Genomic DNA, 17270 nt, shown 5'->3' with positions numbered 1-17270 from the left:
CTATATGATCAACAAGAAAAGATAAAATATTCATACTGATATTTGAACAATACAAAATGCTATATTGTAAAATTACAGTTACGATTTAATAAACCTATAAAAATAATATTAAATTTTACTCTACATAACCAGCGAGAAACAAACGTGCTGCCTGCTAATAAATTCCTGGCGTTGGAGAACCCCATAATGGAGATCAACGCAAGAATGGATCAATTATTTAAGCTGGTCCAAGAAACATTGGAGGCAAACAAGGCATTTCGAGAACTGGTCACGGTTCTGATTTCTCGTATGTCAAAATAATGCAACCGACTGTTAAAATGGGATTGTGGAATGCACGGGGGCTAGCTAGGAATTCTGAAGAGCTTCGGGTTTTCCTCAGTGCTCATAATATAGATGTCATGCTGGCCACAGAAACACATGTGAAAGAAGGACAGCGTATATTTCTGCCAGGATACACTTCTTTCCACAGCTATCACCCCAGCGGCAACGCCAAAGGTGGCGCCTCAGTGATTGTGCGCTCCACATTGAACTTCACTCCACAATCTTCTATCTCAACTGTGGACAGGCAAATAGCTCGAGTGAATCTACTAACATCGGAGGGAATAGTAGAAATCGCCTCCGTGTATCTCCCACCAAATGTACCATGGACCCGAGTGGGATTTGAGTCCCTGTTCGCCTAGCTTGGTAACAAATTTATTGCTGGAGGTGACTACAATGCCAAACATGCATGGTGGGGCCCCACGAGTGGCAATCCGAGTGCCTACTCCAGAGGCAAACTGTTGCAAGAAGTAGTAGCGAATAGCCAATACCAGATTGTGGCAACGGGTGAGCCCACTTACTATTCCTACAACGCACAAATTACACCATCAGCAATAGATTTTTTTGTTACCAATGGCATCAACAGCAATCAACGCACCACGAACTTTCTTCGGATCACACTCCTATACTGGCTGAAGTGCACGCTACTCCGTCAAGGAAGAAACTACGCGATCGTATACTCTCTCGTGGTGCCGATATCAACATTTTCAAGGCGCACTTGGAGGAGGAATTGGACATCTACATGGAAATTCAAGAGGAGGAGGATATTAACAAAGCCATCAATATTTTCATGAACCAACTAACACAAGCTGCAACAAGAGCTGCTCCTAGAAACCTACAATAAGCGAGTGAACAACGGCAGCTTCAGCTTCCTCCTGCAATCATCGAACTCCTCCGAATTAAGCGCAAAGTCCGAAGAGAGTACGCCAGAACTGGTGATGCTCGAATCCAGCAGATTCACAATAGATTGGCCAATCGTCTTCGCAAAGTGCTGGCTCGCAGGAAACAAATGCAAATTGGCATCATGCTCGATAGCTTAGGGACGGATGCTTCTACTAACTACTCCCTGTGGAAAATAACTAAAAGGTACAAGACGCTGCCCACAACAAAGTCTGCTTTTAGAGACCCTGCTGGAGGCTGGTGCCGCACTAGCCGTGACAAAGCAGAAGTGTTTGCCAACAACTTAGAGTAACGTTTCAAACCACATGACTTTGCGCAAGAGAGCCATCGCCGAATGATTGCGGAGTCACTTGAAACTCCTTTTCAAATGGCCTTGCCCGCAGATCCTGTCACGCTGGATAAAGTTAAACATTTAATTTCGAAACTAAAAGTGAAGAAAGCCCCTGGTGAGGACTTGCTGGACAACAGGACAATCAGAATACTTCCAGATCAAGCTTTGCTATTCTTGGTCCTCATCTTTAACAGCATCCTGCGTTTGGGATACTTTCTCAAATATAGGAAAGCAACCATCAAATGTGGATTCTTACAGGCCTATCAGTCTTCTTCCTTCTTTAGGAAAAATAATGGAGAGACTGATTCTGAACAGAATGATGAGTGTCGAGGCTGTCACCCGTGCGATTCCCAAGTTCCAGTTTGGTTTTCGCAGACACTATGGCACCCCAGAGCAACTCCATAGAGTTGTCAACTTTGCGCTGGAGGCCTTGGAGGAGAAAGAGTACGCGGTGGCTGCTTTCTTGGATATCCAGCAAGCTTTTGACAGAGTGTGGCATCCCGGACTTCTTCACAAAGCAAAGAACTTGCTAACACCTCAGCTTTTCCTGCTAATAAGGAGCTTCTTAGAAGAACGCACTTTTCATGTGATGACCGATGGTTATAAATCGTCGACCAAGTCTATAGAAGCGGGTGTTCCTCAAGGTAGTGTGCTTGGCCCAACATTGTACACACTATTCTCTGCTAACATGCCAACCCACTCGTCAATCACAGCACTTGCACGAAAGGATACTCTGATTGCAACCTATGCTGACGATACCGCGGTGCTCACCAAAAACAGCTCCATAGATCTTGCAAAAATAGGTCTCCAAGAATATTTAGATGCATTCCAGGAATGGGCTAGGAATTGGAACGTGTGCATCAATGCAGATAAATGCGCAAACATGACCTTCGCAAATCGTGTGCGCAAATGCCCGTGTGTGACGCTTAATGGTAGAGTGTTAGCTCACTCAGCATCTCACAAATACCTAGGAGTCATTCTAGACAGAAGACTCAATTTCGAAAGCCATGTCAAGTCGCTGCTGCACTCATATAAAACCAAACTAAATCGTATGTCCTGGCTACTCTCCGCTAAAAACAAGCTTTCACTGGACAACAAAGTTCGAATTTTCAAGTGCATTTTAGCTCCGAGCCTGTTCTATGCAATACAGGTGTATGGTATCACAGCTAAAATGCACCTCAACAAAATACGAGTACTTCAAGCCAAGACGATGAGGCGGATCTCAGGAGCTCCATGCTACATGAGAACGGCGGACATCGAGCGTGACCTCAAAGTACCAAAAATTGGCGATAGAATACAGACAATTGCCCAAAAATATGCAGAGAGGCTTGGAGGTCACCCTAACAGCCTGGCTAAGCGCCTAACGCCAGCTCATCGCACTACAGTCAGGAGAAGACTTAAACGATGTCATCCTCAAGACCTGCTGGCTCGGGTCTTGACCTAATAATTAACAGCGATCTCCTTATATCCTTAGGTTCAATTTACACAATCTTTATTTACTTTATATTTATTATGTGCTGCTGACATAATTAATTTTCTGTTTATTATTTCTGATTTGTTTAAGTTGCCCAGTTAGGTAACAGTGCACCATTCTTTGTTATCATTTCGTTATTATTTTAATAAAAAAAAAAAAAATTTACAATTTAACTATTAAAACTATAAAAATATGGTAGTAAATAAAACAACACGAATTGTAGCTTAGCGTCCGATTTATTCTGCTGCTCGATCAAGACTGACTGCGTAGCTTAATTATGTATAACATAGAATGTGAAATAGAATGAGAGAAAAGATAAAGAGAGCCAATATCGAGAGAGAGAGTTCGGATAGCCGAGAGAGCATCGAGTTAATGTATGTGTGTGTAGGCACACGTCCTACTACAACTCGGCCATCCTGCGAACCAGATCTCCTGATCTTGACTTTACAAAGTATGTCTATATAAATAAAAATAAATCTTAACTAATACTTTTACTATTATTTCGTACAGTAACCCATTTTTAAACATTTTTACTTATTATTCAATTCTTGCCTGATTAAATCATCGAAAAGTTTCTTCCACGTAAACATGGAAGTAGCCATTTTTCAAATCTAATTTTGTGAATGTTTGTTGTTCTTAAGTATTTTCTCATCCGTAGAAACTTCTAGATTCCTTTTTACTATTTCCGCTTCAGCTAATAATTCCATTACAGTTTTTTTTTTTTTTTCATCTAATCTATCGCCCTTAAAAAAAAAATTGATCCTCTAATAGTTGTGATTTAGCATAACAATCTCGTAACAGTTGTGATTTACCCTAACTATTTCCTAACAGTTGTTGCCCAACAATCTATGTTCCTAACAGATGTTGCCTAATAATCAATGTTCCTAACAGTTGTGGCATCACTTGTCGTTGTTCTCCGCCGTCATCTTAGTGCCTTCTATCGCATCGTATTTCGGAAGACATATGTGTGCAAAAGCTTGTAGCATCTGCTCTGGATCTCCAAATCTCAGAATGCGCGCCTGGTTGCGTAAGTTCAGCTCCGGTATACCTTCGATAATGTGTTCCAAAAGCTCATCGTTGTCCAGTGTAATGGATTGTGATAAGGCGATCTTCTCCTCGAAGTACACTGCAAAACGCACATTTTGTTGCCACTTTCGTCGTAGTTCTGTCTTCGAAGCTACAGTGCCGAATGTTATTATCAGTTGATCACAAAGCTTGTGAAAAGGTTCACGCAAGCGAGTTGAATTTGCATGAAGCCAGTGCTGAGCGTTTCCTTTTAACTTCACGGCCAATAACATCCGAAGCGACTCTTCGTCAAGTTTACACATATCTGCAACGCTTTTGAGTTGGTTTACCCAAATACGTGCACAATATTTTCCGTCGAACTCCAGCGTAGCTTCCTTTGCGAGTGCGAGCGAGACCGCTGATCCACATTTTACTTCGCTTAGTTCATTCTTTTCTTCTACAGTACTGTCCGTTACATTTCCAGTGCTGCCCATAACTTGACATAGAGAACTACTGATGTTGTTGTTGTTGTCGTTGCTGCCGCCCAAATTTGCGACTTCTGGCGCCGAACGCTGTGCACAAATCGAGTAAGTGTGTGTGGCGCCGTTGTTGTTTGTGTCGATCCCGTTGCTGTCGTTGTTGTTGTCGCCTAAATTCGCGACTTCTGGCGCCGAACGCTGTGCAGCTGCGCGCAAAAACTGTGTGGCGCCGTTGTTGTTGTTGTTTATTTCTGTTGTAGACATCTGATGTGCAGCTGTGTTGTTCTGAGAATTTCGCAATTCCTCTTTGACTAAACGTAATTCTTCTTGCAGCTTTTGAATAGTGTTTAGCAAATCCTGGCGAATACTCTCTCCTAGGTCAGAATTTTCGGGAACATTTTGAGTCTGATCATGACGCTCGATGTTGTTGGGCAATTCGTTTTCTTGGCCAGACAAAATATTGGCCAAATTTAATAAATCGTTGCTTCCTGATGGTACTTCTGCAAACATCTCTGGTTAAACATCGAGCAATCGTTTTATTAATTCTGCCTTGTTGCCCGTCGTGGGCAAACATAGCACTGTTAGCCACTTCTTTAATTGTGTCGTAGTGTATTTCTCAAATGTAGACGTGTTCATTTTTTTTTTTTTTTTTTAGCCGATCCCACTTCTGAAATTGTGGTAGTTAATAAAACAACACGAATTGTAGCTTAGCGTCCGATTTATTCTGCTGCTCGATCAAGACTGACTGCGTAGCTTAATTATGTATAACATATAATGTGAAATAGAATGAGAGAAAAGATAAAGAGAGCCAATATCGAGAGAGAGAGTTCGGATAGCCGAGAGAGCATCGAGTTAATGTATGTGTGTGTAGGCACACGTCCTACTACAAAAAGTATATAAAATATTCTTAAATTCTCAAATAAAATCGAAGGTAAAATTTAGTCTTTATATACCATAAAAGTTTACTTGCCAGTATCTAAAGCGATAGGCTTTTTGCTGCTAATTTGGTATATTGTATACTCTTTGGAATGTTTTTAATGTATTAGTATATCGATATACCAATTGTAGACTTTGCTATATTTTTAAATAATCCCGGAGTGTTTTGCATTTATTAAGAATATATGTATAGCGAGCATGTCACAGTCAAACACACGCAACTGTAGATTTCCCATTTGCATATTCAGTAAAGTTACTTACTTAGGTAAGCCACATTTTACTACATTTCAAAATATATATTCACATTTCAAACTTCCATTGTGCACAGAATCTTAGGGAAGTTTGAAAAAATATTCAAAATACATTCCAACTCTAATTATCATGTTTATTATAGACTGAATATTAAATAGACTTATCATGTTGACAATTTCACAAAACAGTATTGGGTTACGAAAACAATATTTAATATTATTTTTAATATTATTAATTCTTATTCATTATTCATTATTAATTCTTCTTCATTATTCACATAATCAAATGGGGTCATGATCAAACAAACATTATTATGTTTTGCACTTTTGCTTGCATTGTTTTTTATGGTCTAAATACTCTGCAACTTTCGTTGGCCAGCAGTACAGATTCGTCATCCTTATTGTGTACTTTACTTTCTTCTGTGACTTCAATACTCTCAATATTTACATTTTCTCTCTCTTCACCTTCTGCAACGGCTTTATTACTTTCAACAATATTATTATAATAATCGCACACAAAATCTAAAACTTAGTGCCTCAGTACTTTTTCTTTATTTTTATCATATAGTAATTTATCATCAACTGCACATTCTAACACATTCTTTCAGATTGCGCTCCTACGTTTGACAGATCAATATCATTTTCTACGTCCGTGAAATTTTAAATTAGTTTAATAAAAAAACAATATGAACACCCTGATTAAATTATAGCTCTATCTAATATAGTCTCTAACATTTAGGTGTTCATACGGGCAGACGGACATTTCTAGATCGTCTCGGCTGTTGACGCTGATCAAGAATAAATATACTTTATAGGGTCCTCCTTATATCTAATAAATATATTTTCTTCAGATAAAAAGTTGTACACTATGGGTAGCTTGTATCACAACACTAAATTCATCATCATATGGTGTAAATTTCTGAGAAATCGATAATAAAACATTGGCTTTTTCATGACTGATGTCGAACTCTTTGCAATAGTAGAAAACTGCTGGAACACTACAAATATTATTCGCAGCCATTCTCACTTTTTAATTTATTTTTGACAAATTTACTGAATGAATACCCAAAGTGTTGGTATGAATACCAAACTGCATTATTGTGAGCTGTTTGCTGAAAACTTCGCCTTTTTGTCACAATAGCCATCAATTTAGTAGAATCAGGTTTATTGAACGGTTTCGATTTTTAGTCAAAATTGTGTTAAGGACCGATTTAATTAATTAATGATGTCATACGTTAGTCGCTTATTTTTACTCAACACCAAAACTGGTCTCACTCAATGACATGAGGTTTTGAGTAAGGTACTGCAATAAAAACATATTGAAAAATCAATCTATTCATTTGACTTCGTCTAATATTAAAAGATTTCAAATTTAACTTACCAATAACATAAGTTTTCATATTTTTTGCTAAGAAATTGTAAACATGTTAAAAACCCAATGTAATGACATGGGAGACTACGACGGTATATGACTAAATAGGTTGATCACTTAATAGTAAGCATTCTTGGAATTCGATTAAATTAGACAATTTTCTATTTAAAGAGGTTGCAATTTGAGTTTAATTTTGTAGGACTTAAAAACTATTTCTTCATCATCGGTATTCTAAGTAAGAGCTACTTCCCATCAAATGACCCAATCAGGTTTTAATCTTCGTAGGTCTCAGGTGCTGGGGGATGCGCTGCGATCCATTCAAGGCCCCTCAGGATGGCTGCTGGAATTGGGGGTGGAGTTGGCAGATGGGCACCACTTGGCTGGTAACCGTTCTCATCAGCCACATAGGTGAGCTGGATGTGTTCGCCTTCGGGTGAGATCCAGCCGTAGTCGCCGTGAATGTTGCCATGCACATCACCATTTCTGGACTCTGAGATGTGGTTGCTTGTCTCCAAGACAGCACTGAAGCCATCGGCACGAACATCGTCGGCACGGTTCACGGTTTCGGCGTGCACATCATCGCCACTGACATGGGGGACAACGACATCAACCACTTTCTTTGCACTCGATAGTCCAGTCCCGATGGTCTTAAGAAGTTTTGGCGAAAGTGGTGAGGCAAAAGCGATGCCAACAATGGCGGTGAAGATCAACTGCAAGGAGATCCTTGATTAGTAACTGTGATATCCTTGGTCTGGCACTAACTACTTACAGCCTTGAACATATTTGATTTTGCAATGGAAGAACGTTGAGAGCAAACGTTGACTGATGTCGAACACTTTTTGTGCCGTGTCTTTTATACTTTAAAATCTGTGTTTGAACACAATAGTGTACGAAAGATGCTGAAAGATTTCAAGACCAGTTCTTGCACATAGCACAATTATTATTAGCAGACGTTGCCACTAAATTATTTATATTTTGTTTAAGTTATTGAATTGAAGTATTGATATCAATACCAAACCGCATTATTATGAGCTTGTTGCCAAAGACATCGCCCATTTGTCACATAAGCCATCATTTTCGTAGAATCAGGTTATTGAACGGTTTCGAAATTAGTCCAAACTGTGTTAAATACACATTGCATAAATAAATTACGTCATAAGTTAGTCGCTTATTTTTGCTCAATGCCAAATCAAGTTTCATTCTATAGCTTGACTTTTATCTAAAGTACTGAAAAGTATACAACAATAAAAATTGAAAAATAAAACTTTTTTTTTTATGTTCGTATAAAAATAATGGATTTTAAAATTTTACTAACTTAGAAAAGCAGAAGTCTTGCATATTCTCTAGCTAAAAAAAAATTAAACAACCCAATGTAAGTCTTATTACATAAATCAGTATAAATTATAAGATTTCCATATTATAAACAGAGCGATTTTCAATATTATCAAAAATATACGATATTACTCTTAAAATAAACTAAATGTGTGATCTGGAAATATACTAAAATATACCGAGTACAAAATATACCAGCCGACGTATTTTTTGCCAAATTTATTATTTGTTATTATAACTTATACATTTTTTGTTTTCTTATTTTTTATGATCAAAAGGTCTTTAAGCTTTATTGTATATGCCAATAATCGCGACTCCAGCTATAAAGATATACTTTCTCGATTCAACTTTTTGCAATTTGTGGGGGCGAAAGTGGGCAAGGCATATAGCAATAATATCGGCTGTTGAAAATAATAGCTCTATTTATAATAGTCTAAGAGATCTAGGTATTTATATGACAATATAATCTCGGCTGATAAGGTTGATCAAAAATATATGTTCGTTACCTAAATCTGTTTTTACGGGTAGCGGGTATAAAAACAACGATAAATTTAGCACATAATGGTATGAATTTCTAGGAAAACGATAATGACACATATGCTATTTAAAGAGTTTGAAATTTGAGTTTATTTTCGTTAGTCTTAAAAACTATTCGTTGTCTTCTTCTTCGTCGCTTTCAGGTGCTGGGGGATGCGCTGCGATCCATTCAAGAGACCTCTGGATGGCCGCTGGAATTGGAGGTGAAGTGGGCAGATGGGCACCTTTTGGCTGGTAACCGTTCTCATCAGCCACATAGGTGAGCTGGATGTGTTCGCCTTCGGGTGAGATCCAGCCGTAGTCGCCGTGAATGTTGCCATGCACATCACCATTTCTGGACTCTAAGATGTGGTTGCTTGTCTCCAAGACAGCACTAAAGCCATCGGCACGAACATCGTCGACACGGTTCACGGTCTCAGCGTGCACATCATCGTTATTGACATGGGGGACCACAACATCGACCACTTTCGGTACCACTTTATCTGCACCGAATGATCCACCGCCGATGGCCTTAAGAAGTTTTGGCGAAAGTGGTGAGGCAAAAGCGATGCCAACAATGGCGGTGAAGATCAACTGTAAACAGATCTATGATTAGTAACTGTGATATCCTTAGCCTGGCACTAACTACTTACAGCCTTGAACATTTTTGATTTTGCAATGGGAGAACGTTGAGAGCAAACGTTGACTGATGTCGAACAATTTTTGTGCCGTGTCTTTTATACTGCAAAATCTGTGCTTAGACACAATAGACTTTGTCTGATCGAAGCCTTCAAGACCTGTTGCACAATTATTATTAACAGACATTCCCAAGAATTTCTTTATTTTGTTCAAATTATTGGTTAACTAGCATAGTATTGATATGAAAGCTAAATGTCATTATTTTGAACATCTCCGATTGGTTGCAAAAGCCATCAACTTATTGAAATTTAGTTTCCGGTTTCGAAATTAGTTCAAACCATGTTGAACGCATTGACGTCTTTAGTTAGTTGCTTATTTTTGCTCAATGTCAAAATTAGTTTCACTCAATGCCTTGAGGTTCAATATAAAGCACCGAAAAGTATGCAACAAGAAAATATTAATACGTCAAACAGTCATCGTGAATATAAACATACATAATAAATAAATATCTATATTTTTAAATAATTCCAATTAATACGATTATATGAATCTGCAAACTTAAAGGATTCGTATTTTTTTCCAAATTATTCAGCTAAGAAACTATATGATCAACAAGAAAAGATCAAATATCACATTCGTACTGACATTTCAACAAAATAAAATTACAGTTACGATTTAATAAGCCTATAAAAATAATATTAAGTTTCACAATTTAACTATTGAAACTATAAAAAGTATATGAAATATTCTTAAATTCTCAAATAAAATCGAAGCTAAATAACTTAGTCTTTATATACCATTACTATTGTATAATACGACAAATTTTATTTCATGAAACTTTACTTGCCAGTATCTAAAGTGATGGGTTTTTAGCTTCATTGGTTGATAATCTGGTATATATACTCTTTGGTATATTTTTAATGTAATATTAATGTTTTAATGTAATATTACATTGGGACAACAACGACCACAGGTTTAAACTATATAACCCAAACATGGAACCGTCCGTTATCCACCATCATGGCGCTGAAGACAGTGCAATGTTATCACCCGGCTCAGAACTGGTCACACTGCCTTAAAGCACGAGCACCTACTAAAAGGAAAATCTAAGCCCAGATGCCCCAAATCCGGGGAAGAACTATCAATGCAACACATCTTAGATACCTGCCCGCAACTTATTAACACGAGGATCCGCCTATTTGGCCAAATGCAACCCACCTCTCTTCTTACCTTACCTACTCACAATAATGTTAAACTACTAATTAAATTCAAAGACATCAACAAATTATTAAACAACATATAAATTAACGGTCGAGTCGATGAACTTAGTTGTTAGCACTCCTTTCTTTTAGTTATTACATAATTCTGTATAATAATTAACATGTAAATAAATAAATAAATAGTATATCGATATACCAATTGTAGCCTTTGCTACATTTTTAAATAATATCTGTTAAGAATAGATAGCGAGCATCTCACTGTGAAACGCACTCAACTGTAGATTTCCCATTTTGCATTTAATTCAATAAAGTTAGTTTCTGCGGTAAACCACATTTTACTACATTTAAAAATATAACAGAATCTTAGCGAAATTTGAATAAAAATATAGACATTCAAACTCTAATTATCATTATGATAACATACATATGTCGAAGTCTCCTCGTCTTCGTACACTATACATGCATACTCACAACTACGCAGTCTTTCTGAGAAATCGATAAAACATTTGCTTTTTCATGACTGATGTCGAACTCTTTGCAATAGTAGAAAACTGCTGGAATACTACAAATATTATTCGCAGTTATTTTCTCTTTTTAATTTATTTTTGACAAAGTTACTGAATGAATACCAAAGTGTTGGTATGAATACCAAACTGCATTATTGTGTGCTGCTTGCTGAAAACTTCGCCTATTTGTCACAATAGCCATCAATTTAGTAGAATCAGGTTATTGAACGGTTTCGATTTTTAGTCAAAATTGTGTTAAGGACCGATTTAATTATCTAATGATTTCATAAGTTAGTCGCTTATTTTTGCTCAACACAAAAACTGGTTCCACTCAATGACATGAGGTTTTGAGTAAGGTACTGCAATAAAAACATATTGAAAAATAAATCTATTCATTTGACTTCGTCTAATATTAAAAGATTTCAAATTTAATTTACCAATAACATAAGTTTTCATATTTTTTGCTAAGAAATTGTAGACATGTTAACAACCCAATGTAATGGCATGGGAGACGACGACGGTATAACTGACTAAATAAGTTGATAACTTAATAGTAAGCATTCTTGGAATTCGATTAAATTACACAATTTTCTATTTAAAGAGGTTGCAATTTGAGTTTATTTTTGTAAGACTTAAAAACTATTTCTTCATCATCGGTATTCTAAATAGAAGCCACTTCCCATCAAATGACCCAATCAGGTTTTAATCTTCGTAGGTCTCAGGTGCTGGAGGATGCGCTGCGATCCATTCAAGACCCCTCAGAATGGCTGCTGGAATTGGGGGTGGAGTTGGCAGATGGACACCACTTGGCTGGTAACCGTTCTCATCAGCCACATAGGTGAGCTGGATGTGTTCGCCTTCAGGTGAAGTCCAGCCGTAATCGCCGTGAATGTTGCCGTGCACATCACCATTCCTAGACTCGCTGATGTGGTTACTTGTCTCCAAGATAGCACTGAAGCCATCGGCACGAACATCGTCGACACGGTTCACGGTCTGGGCATGCACATCATCGTTACTGACATGGGGGACGACGACATCGATGACTTTCTTTGCGCCGGATGATCCACCCGCGATGGACTTAAGAGCACTTGTCGAAAGTGGTGAGGCAAAAGCGATGCCAACAATGGCGGTGAAAATCAACTGTAAACAGATCTATGATTAGTAACTGTGATATCCTTTGCCTGGCACTAACTACTTACAGCCTTAAACATTTTTGATTTTGCAATGGGAGAACGTTGAGAGCAAACGTTGACTGATGTCGAACACTTTTTGTGCCGTGTCTTTTATACTTTAAAATCTGTGTTTGAACACAATAGTATACGAAAGATGCTGAAAGATTTCAAGACCAGTTCTTGCACATATCACAATTATTATTAGCAGACGTTGCCACTAAATTATTTATATTTGGTTTAAGTTATTGAATTGAAGTATTGATATCAATACCAAACTGCATTTTTATGAGCTTGTTGCCAAAGACATCGCCCATTTGTCACATGAGCCATAATTTTTGTAGAATCAGGTTATTGAACGGTTTCGAAATTAGTCCAAACTGTGTTAAATACACATTGCATAAATAAATTACGTCATAAGTTAGTTGCTTATTTTTGTTCAATGCCAAATCATGTTTCATTCTATGACTTGACTTTTATCTAAAGTACTGAAAAGTATGCAACAATAAAATATTGAAAAATAAAACTGTTTTTTTTTTAATGTTTGTATAAATATAACGAATTTTGCCTAACTTAGAATAGCAGAAGTCTTGCATATTTACTAGCTAACAAAAAATATAAATTTAGCGACCCAATGTAAATTTTATTACATAAATAATCGTATAAATTATAAGATTCCCATTTTATAGCCAAAGCCATTATCAATATAATCAAAAATGTAAGATATTATTCTTAAAATAAATTAAATGAGTGGTCTGGAAATATACTAAAATATACCGAGTACAACATATACCAGCCGACGTTTTTTTGCCAAATTTATTATTTGTTATTATAACTTGTACAATTTTTATCTGATCGCAACCAAATTTTAGGATCAAAAGGTTTTTATGCTTTATGTAGTAATAATCGCGACTCCAGCTATAAAGATATACTTGCCCGATTCAATTTTTTAAAATTTGTAAGGGGGAAAGTGGCAAGTAGTTGTTGAATAAGAGACTAAGAGATCTAGGTATTTAAATAGCAAAATAATCTCGGCTGATAAGGTTGATCAAATATATATATTCTTTATCTAAATCTGTCTGTCACCTTTTTACTTTATGGGTAGCGGGTATAAAAACAACGATAAATTCACCACATAATTATATGAATTTCTACGAATCCGTTAATGACACATATGCTATTTAAAGAGTTTGAAATATGAGTTTATTTTCGTAAGTCCTAAAATCTAATCTTCTTCTTCTTCGTCGCTCTCAGGTGCTGGGGGATGCGCTGCGATCCATTCAAGAGACCTCTGGATGGCCGCTGGAATTGGAGGTGAAGTGGGCAGATGGGCACCTTTTGGCTGGTAACCGTTCTCATCAGCCACATAGGTGAGCTGGATGTGTTCGCCGTCGGGAGAGATCCAGCCGTAGTCGCCGTGAATGTTGCCATGCACATCACCATTTCTAGACTCGCTGATGTGGTTGCTTGTCTCCAAGACAGCACTGAAGCCATCGGCACGAACATCGTCCACACGGCTCACTGTCTCAGCGTGCACATCATCGTTACTGACATGGGGGACCACGACATCGACCACTTTCGGTACCACTTTATTTGCACCGGATGATCCACCGCCGATGGCCTTAAGAAGTTTTGGCGAAAGTGGTGAGGCAAAAGCGATGCCAACAATGGCGGTGAAGATCAACTGTAAACAGATCCATGATTAGTAACTGTGATATCCTTAGCCTGGCACTAACTACTTACAGCCTTAAACATTTTTGATTTTGCAATGGGAGAACGTTGAGAGCAAACGTTGACTGATGTTAAACACTTTGCGTGTCGTGTCTTTTATACTGCAAAATTTTTGCTTAGACACAATAGACTATGTCTTATCAGAGGCTTCAAGACCTGTTCTTGCCAATTGCACAATTATTATTAACTGACATTCCTAGGAATTTCTTTATTTTGTTTAAATTATTGATGCTAAATGTCATTATTGTGAACATAGGTTGCAAACGCCATCAACTTATTGAAATCTAGTTGACGGTTTCGAAATTTGTTCAATCTCTATTGAACGTCAATGACGTCATTAGTTAAACGGTTATTGTTGCTCAATATCAAAACTAGTTTTACTTAGTGCCTTTAGGTTTTATATATAGAAAAGTACTGAAAAGTATGCCACAATAAAATATTCAGAAATCAAACAGTCATCTCAAATATTAACATGCTTATAATAAATATGTCTATTTTAAAATATTTCAAATTAATACGATTATATGATACTGTGAAATATATTCTTTATTAACAAATTGTTCAGCTAAGAAATTATATGAGCGACAAGAAAAGATTAAATTTTAAATTCATGCTGATATTCGAATAATACAAAATGCAAAATTGGAAAATTACAGTTATGATTTAATAGTCCTATAAAATAATATTGTATCTTGCAATTGAACTATTAAAACTATAAAAAGTATATAAAATGTTCTTAAAGTCTCAAATAAATTTGAAGGTAAACGAAACGAAATTTGAAAAAAATATTCAAAAGACATTCCAACCCTAATTATCATTATTATACCTATGTATATATTAATGCCATTTAATTCTCTGCATCGACGCGCTTCTAATAATTAACAACCAGGCTTTCACTGGACTTTCCAAAGAAGAGGGTGATAAGAGAGACAGTAAAAGAGCGAGAAGGAATACTACATACAAATTATTAACAACACAATTTAACGAAAATGATTTAATTAAATTTATTTGCACGCTAATGCCATTTGCCACAATGCCGCTGGGGGCCAGCTGGTAACATCAAAAGACAGTGGAAATTAATCAGGCGCACACGCAGCTGAGCCCCGCCCACTCGACACGGCCGACGGGAGCCTGCGGCACATATAATTGCATTAATTTATGTGTAAAAGCCACAGAAATTAAAAATAATAATATGTAATATGTATAATCCAAATATTCAAAATGCTCAGACCAGAAAGTTTCAATATAAATTTTGCGCCAGCTGTCAAGCAACCCCTCTCCTCACCTCTCTCTCTTTCTCTCTCTCGCGCGACCACCTCTTTTCTTCCTGCAGGAGGTGGTGGTGCTGAAGGAGCCCTGAGGCTTGTTCCCTCAAAAGCTACAGACGACCAGTTGAAAGACTAATTTTCACATTTGAACTGTAAACTCCTCGTCCTGGTCGAGCTGTAAATGCTGAAGCTAATGCGTTGGCGGACTATCATTTTGAGCTCGATGCTTAGGCAAAAGCGTTGGGAGTTCCGAAGGGGGTGGATGGGTGGACGGGGCAGCGGTGAAGGGGGGCGGGCGTTGACGTTTTGGGCGTTTGAACGTTTGGGCACTTGGGCGTGGTTGGCCAACCAATTTCATGGTTAAATGATTCAGAAACAGAATTACAAAATTAGTCGGCCCGTTAACACAATGTAATTAACTTTTGCGCGACCGCTCTCAATATATATTTGATATTTATTTACCAGAGGCCCTAATGCCCCTCCGGGGTGCACTTTGCTCCGATCCCATTCCCCGTACTGTTTCCCGATGACAACTTTCAAACTATATAGAGTAAGAGTGTAGTATATAACTGAATGGGAGCATCCAATTACCCAATTTCTATTGCTATCCCCGGACTCTCTTTGCAGCATTCGACAGCCAAACGCTGTTTCAAAAGCAATTTGAAACAAATTTTATTGCCAAAGTTTCGAGCACATGGAAAATGGTTCAAGTGCCACAAAAAGTTGCAGTTGGCGCGTGCCTGCGCCTTGGCTTGTGCTACAATTAGCCCGGCCTAAAAAAGTATGCAATTGTCCCCTTTTGCGAGGGACCCGACAAAGTGACAAAATCTTCATGGAGCATTAAAGATCTTCTCAATTTAAAAAACGTTAAATTCAAGGGATATGTTTAACTCTGGTTACCTTTTTCCTTCTCAAATAACTTCGTGAATGTTGTAATTTCAGCAATTGCATGTACTTACGTTTTACAACTCACTTCGATTCATGCGATGACAGGATAGCCAAGCTTCAATGCATTGCCAAATCAAACCACGAGAAACCTGCGCAATGATTGCCAAAAGTAAAAAAATAGAACGGACTAAAGTAAGAAAGAGCAGCTAGAGCAGCTACTACTTAGGAGCCAGCCAGTGCCATTACCAATTTTTGTGCTTAACACTTCAGTGAGCAAATCACTGAGAGACTGAGACTGAGATACGGCGACATGTAGACATAGAGGCGGACGCACAGACTAGAGACTGGAGACTGGGGACTGAGGACTGGGCTGGCGGGCAGGCAGGCCTGTGTTTCCTTTTGCTGTCCCTGCTTATGCCATCAGCATGTCATCATGGCAAAATCAGACGACATGCAACATTGCATAAAGATTTGTCACAGCTAAAGCCCCCAAAATGCAATGCAAGACAACCGACAAGCGACAAACGACTAACGACAAACGACAACACGCAGCGAGTGCCAGTTCGAATCCAATAGATAGAGACAGAGACAGATACAGATACAGATTCAGGGAGAGACGGACAGACAGACACACAAATGCAGTTGCCATCGCATTTACCGATGATGTTGCCGCTGCAAATGCAGATACATGGATAGAGATGGAGATACAAGTAGAAATCGAGACTGAGACACAGCGAGCGATGAGCTCAAATCGCATTTTCGCATGTTGAATTTCGACAAACAACAACAAGAAAAGTTGAAACAGAAGCTGATGCTGATGCTGCCACACAGTTGTGGCGCCATTTTTGCGAGTGCAGCTCTAAGATTATATGCCATTATGGCCACAACAGGTGAATAAAAATTAAGTGAACTTTTAAATAAAGTCTTTTTCAAAA

General features: G+C 37.9%; 3 protein-coding genes across 5 annotated transcripts; all 3 read right to left on the bottom strand.

Moving 5' to 3' along the window:
- Positions 1-7205: 7205 nt before the first annotated feature.
- LOC117569590 (larval cuticle protein 2-like) lies at positions 7206-9644 on the bottom strand. 2 transcript variants are annotated; one of them, XM_052004238.1, is made up of 2 exons: positions 9568-9644; positions 7206-7776 (listed from the first exon to the last, which is right to left on the bottom strand). In XM_052004238.1, exons 1-2 carry the CDS (start codon positions 9577-9579, stop codon positions 7339-7341), a joined length of 450 nt encoding a protein of 149 aa, XP_051860198.1. In that variant the 5' UTR covers positions 9580-9644; the 3' UTR covers positions 7206-7338. The 2 variants fall into 2 exon arrangements, with proteins under 2 accessions (XP_051860198.1, XP_034106711.1); XM_034250820.2 differs by lacking the exon at positions 9568-9644 and adding an exon at positions 7836-7884.
- A 2204-nt stretch (positions 9645-11848) lies between these two features.
- LOC117566731 (larval cuticle protein 2-like) lies at positions 11849-14240 on the bottom strand. 2 transcript variants are annotated; one of them, XM_052004237.1, is made up of 2 exons: positions 14192-14240; positions 11849-12419 (listed from the first exon to the last, which is right to left on the bottom strand). In XM_052004237.1, the coding sequence occupies exons 1-2, from the start codon at positions 14201-14203 to the stop codon at positions 11982-11984; spliced, it is 450 nt and encodes a 149-aa protein (XP_051860197.1). In that variant the 5' UTR covers positions 14204-14240; the 3' UTR covers positions 11849-11981. The 2 variants fall into 2 exon arrangements, with proteins under 2 accessions (XP_051860197.1, XP_034102165.1); XM_034246274.2 differs by lacking the exon at positions 14192-14240 and adding an exon at positions 12479-12550.
- On the bottom strand, positions 13674-14147 carry LOC117566732 (larval cuticle protein 2-like; the record flags this gene model as incomplete). The annotated part of the gene is made up of 1 exon (XM_034246275.2): positions 13674-14147. A coding segment is annotated over one exon (474 nt), but the record flags the coding sequence as incomplete, so codon positions are not given.
- Positions 14241-17270: the final 3030 nt, after the last annotated feature.

This window comes from Drosophila albomicans, chromosome 3 (assembly GCF_009650485.2).
Source record: "Drosophila albomicans strain 15112-1751.03 chromosome 3, ASM965048v2, whole genome shotgun sequence".
Lineage (NCBI taxonomy): Eukaryota > Metazoa > Arthropoda > Insecta > Diptera > Drosophilidae > Drosophila > Drosophila albomicans.
Note: the sequence above shows the minus strand (reverse complement) of the source record. Positions and strands in the feature narration are given on the sequence as shown.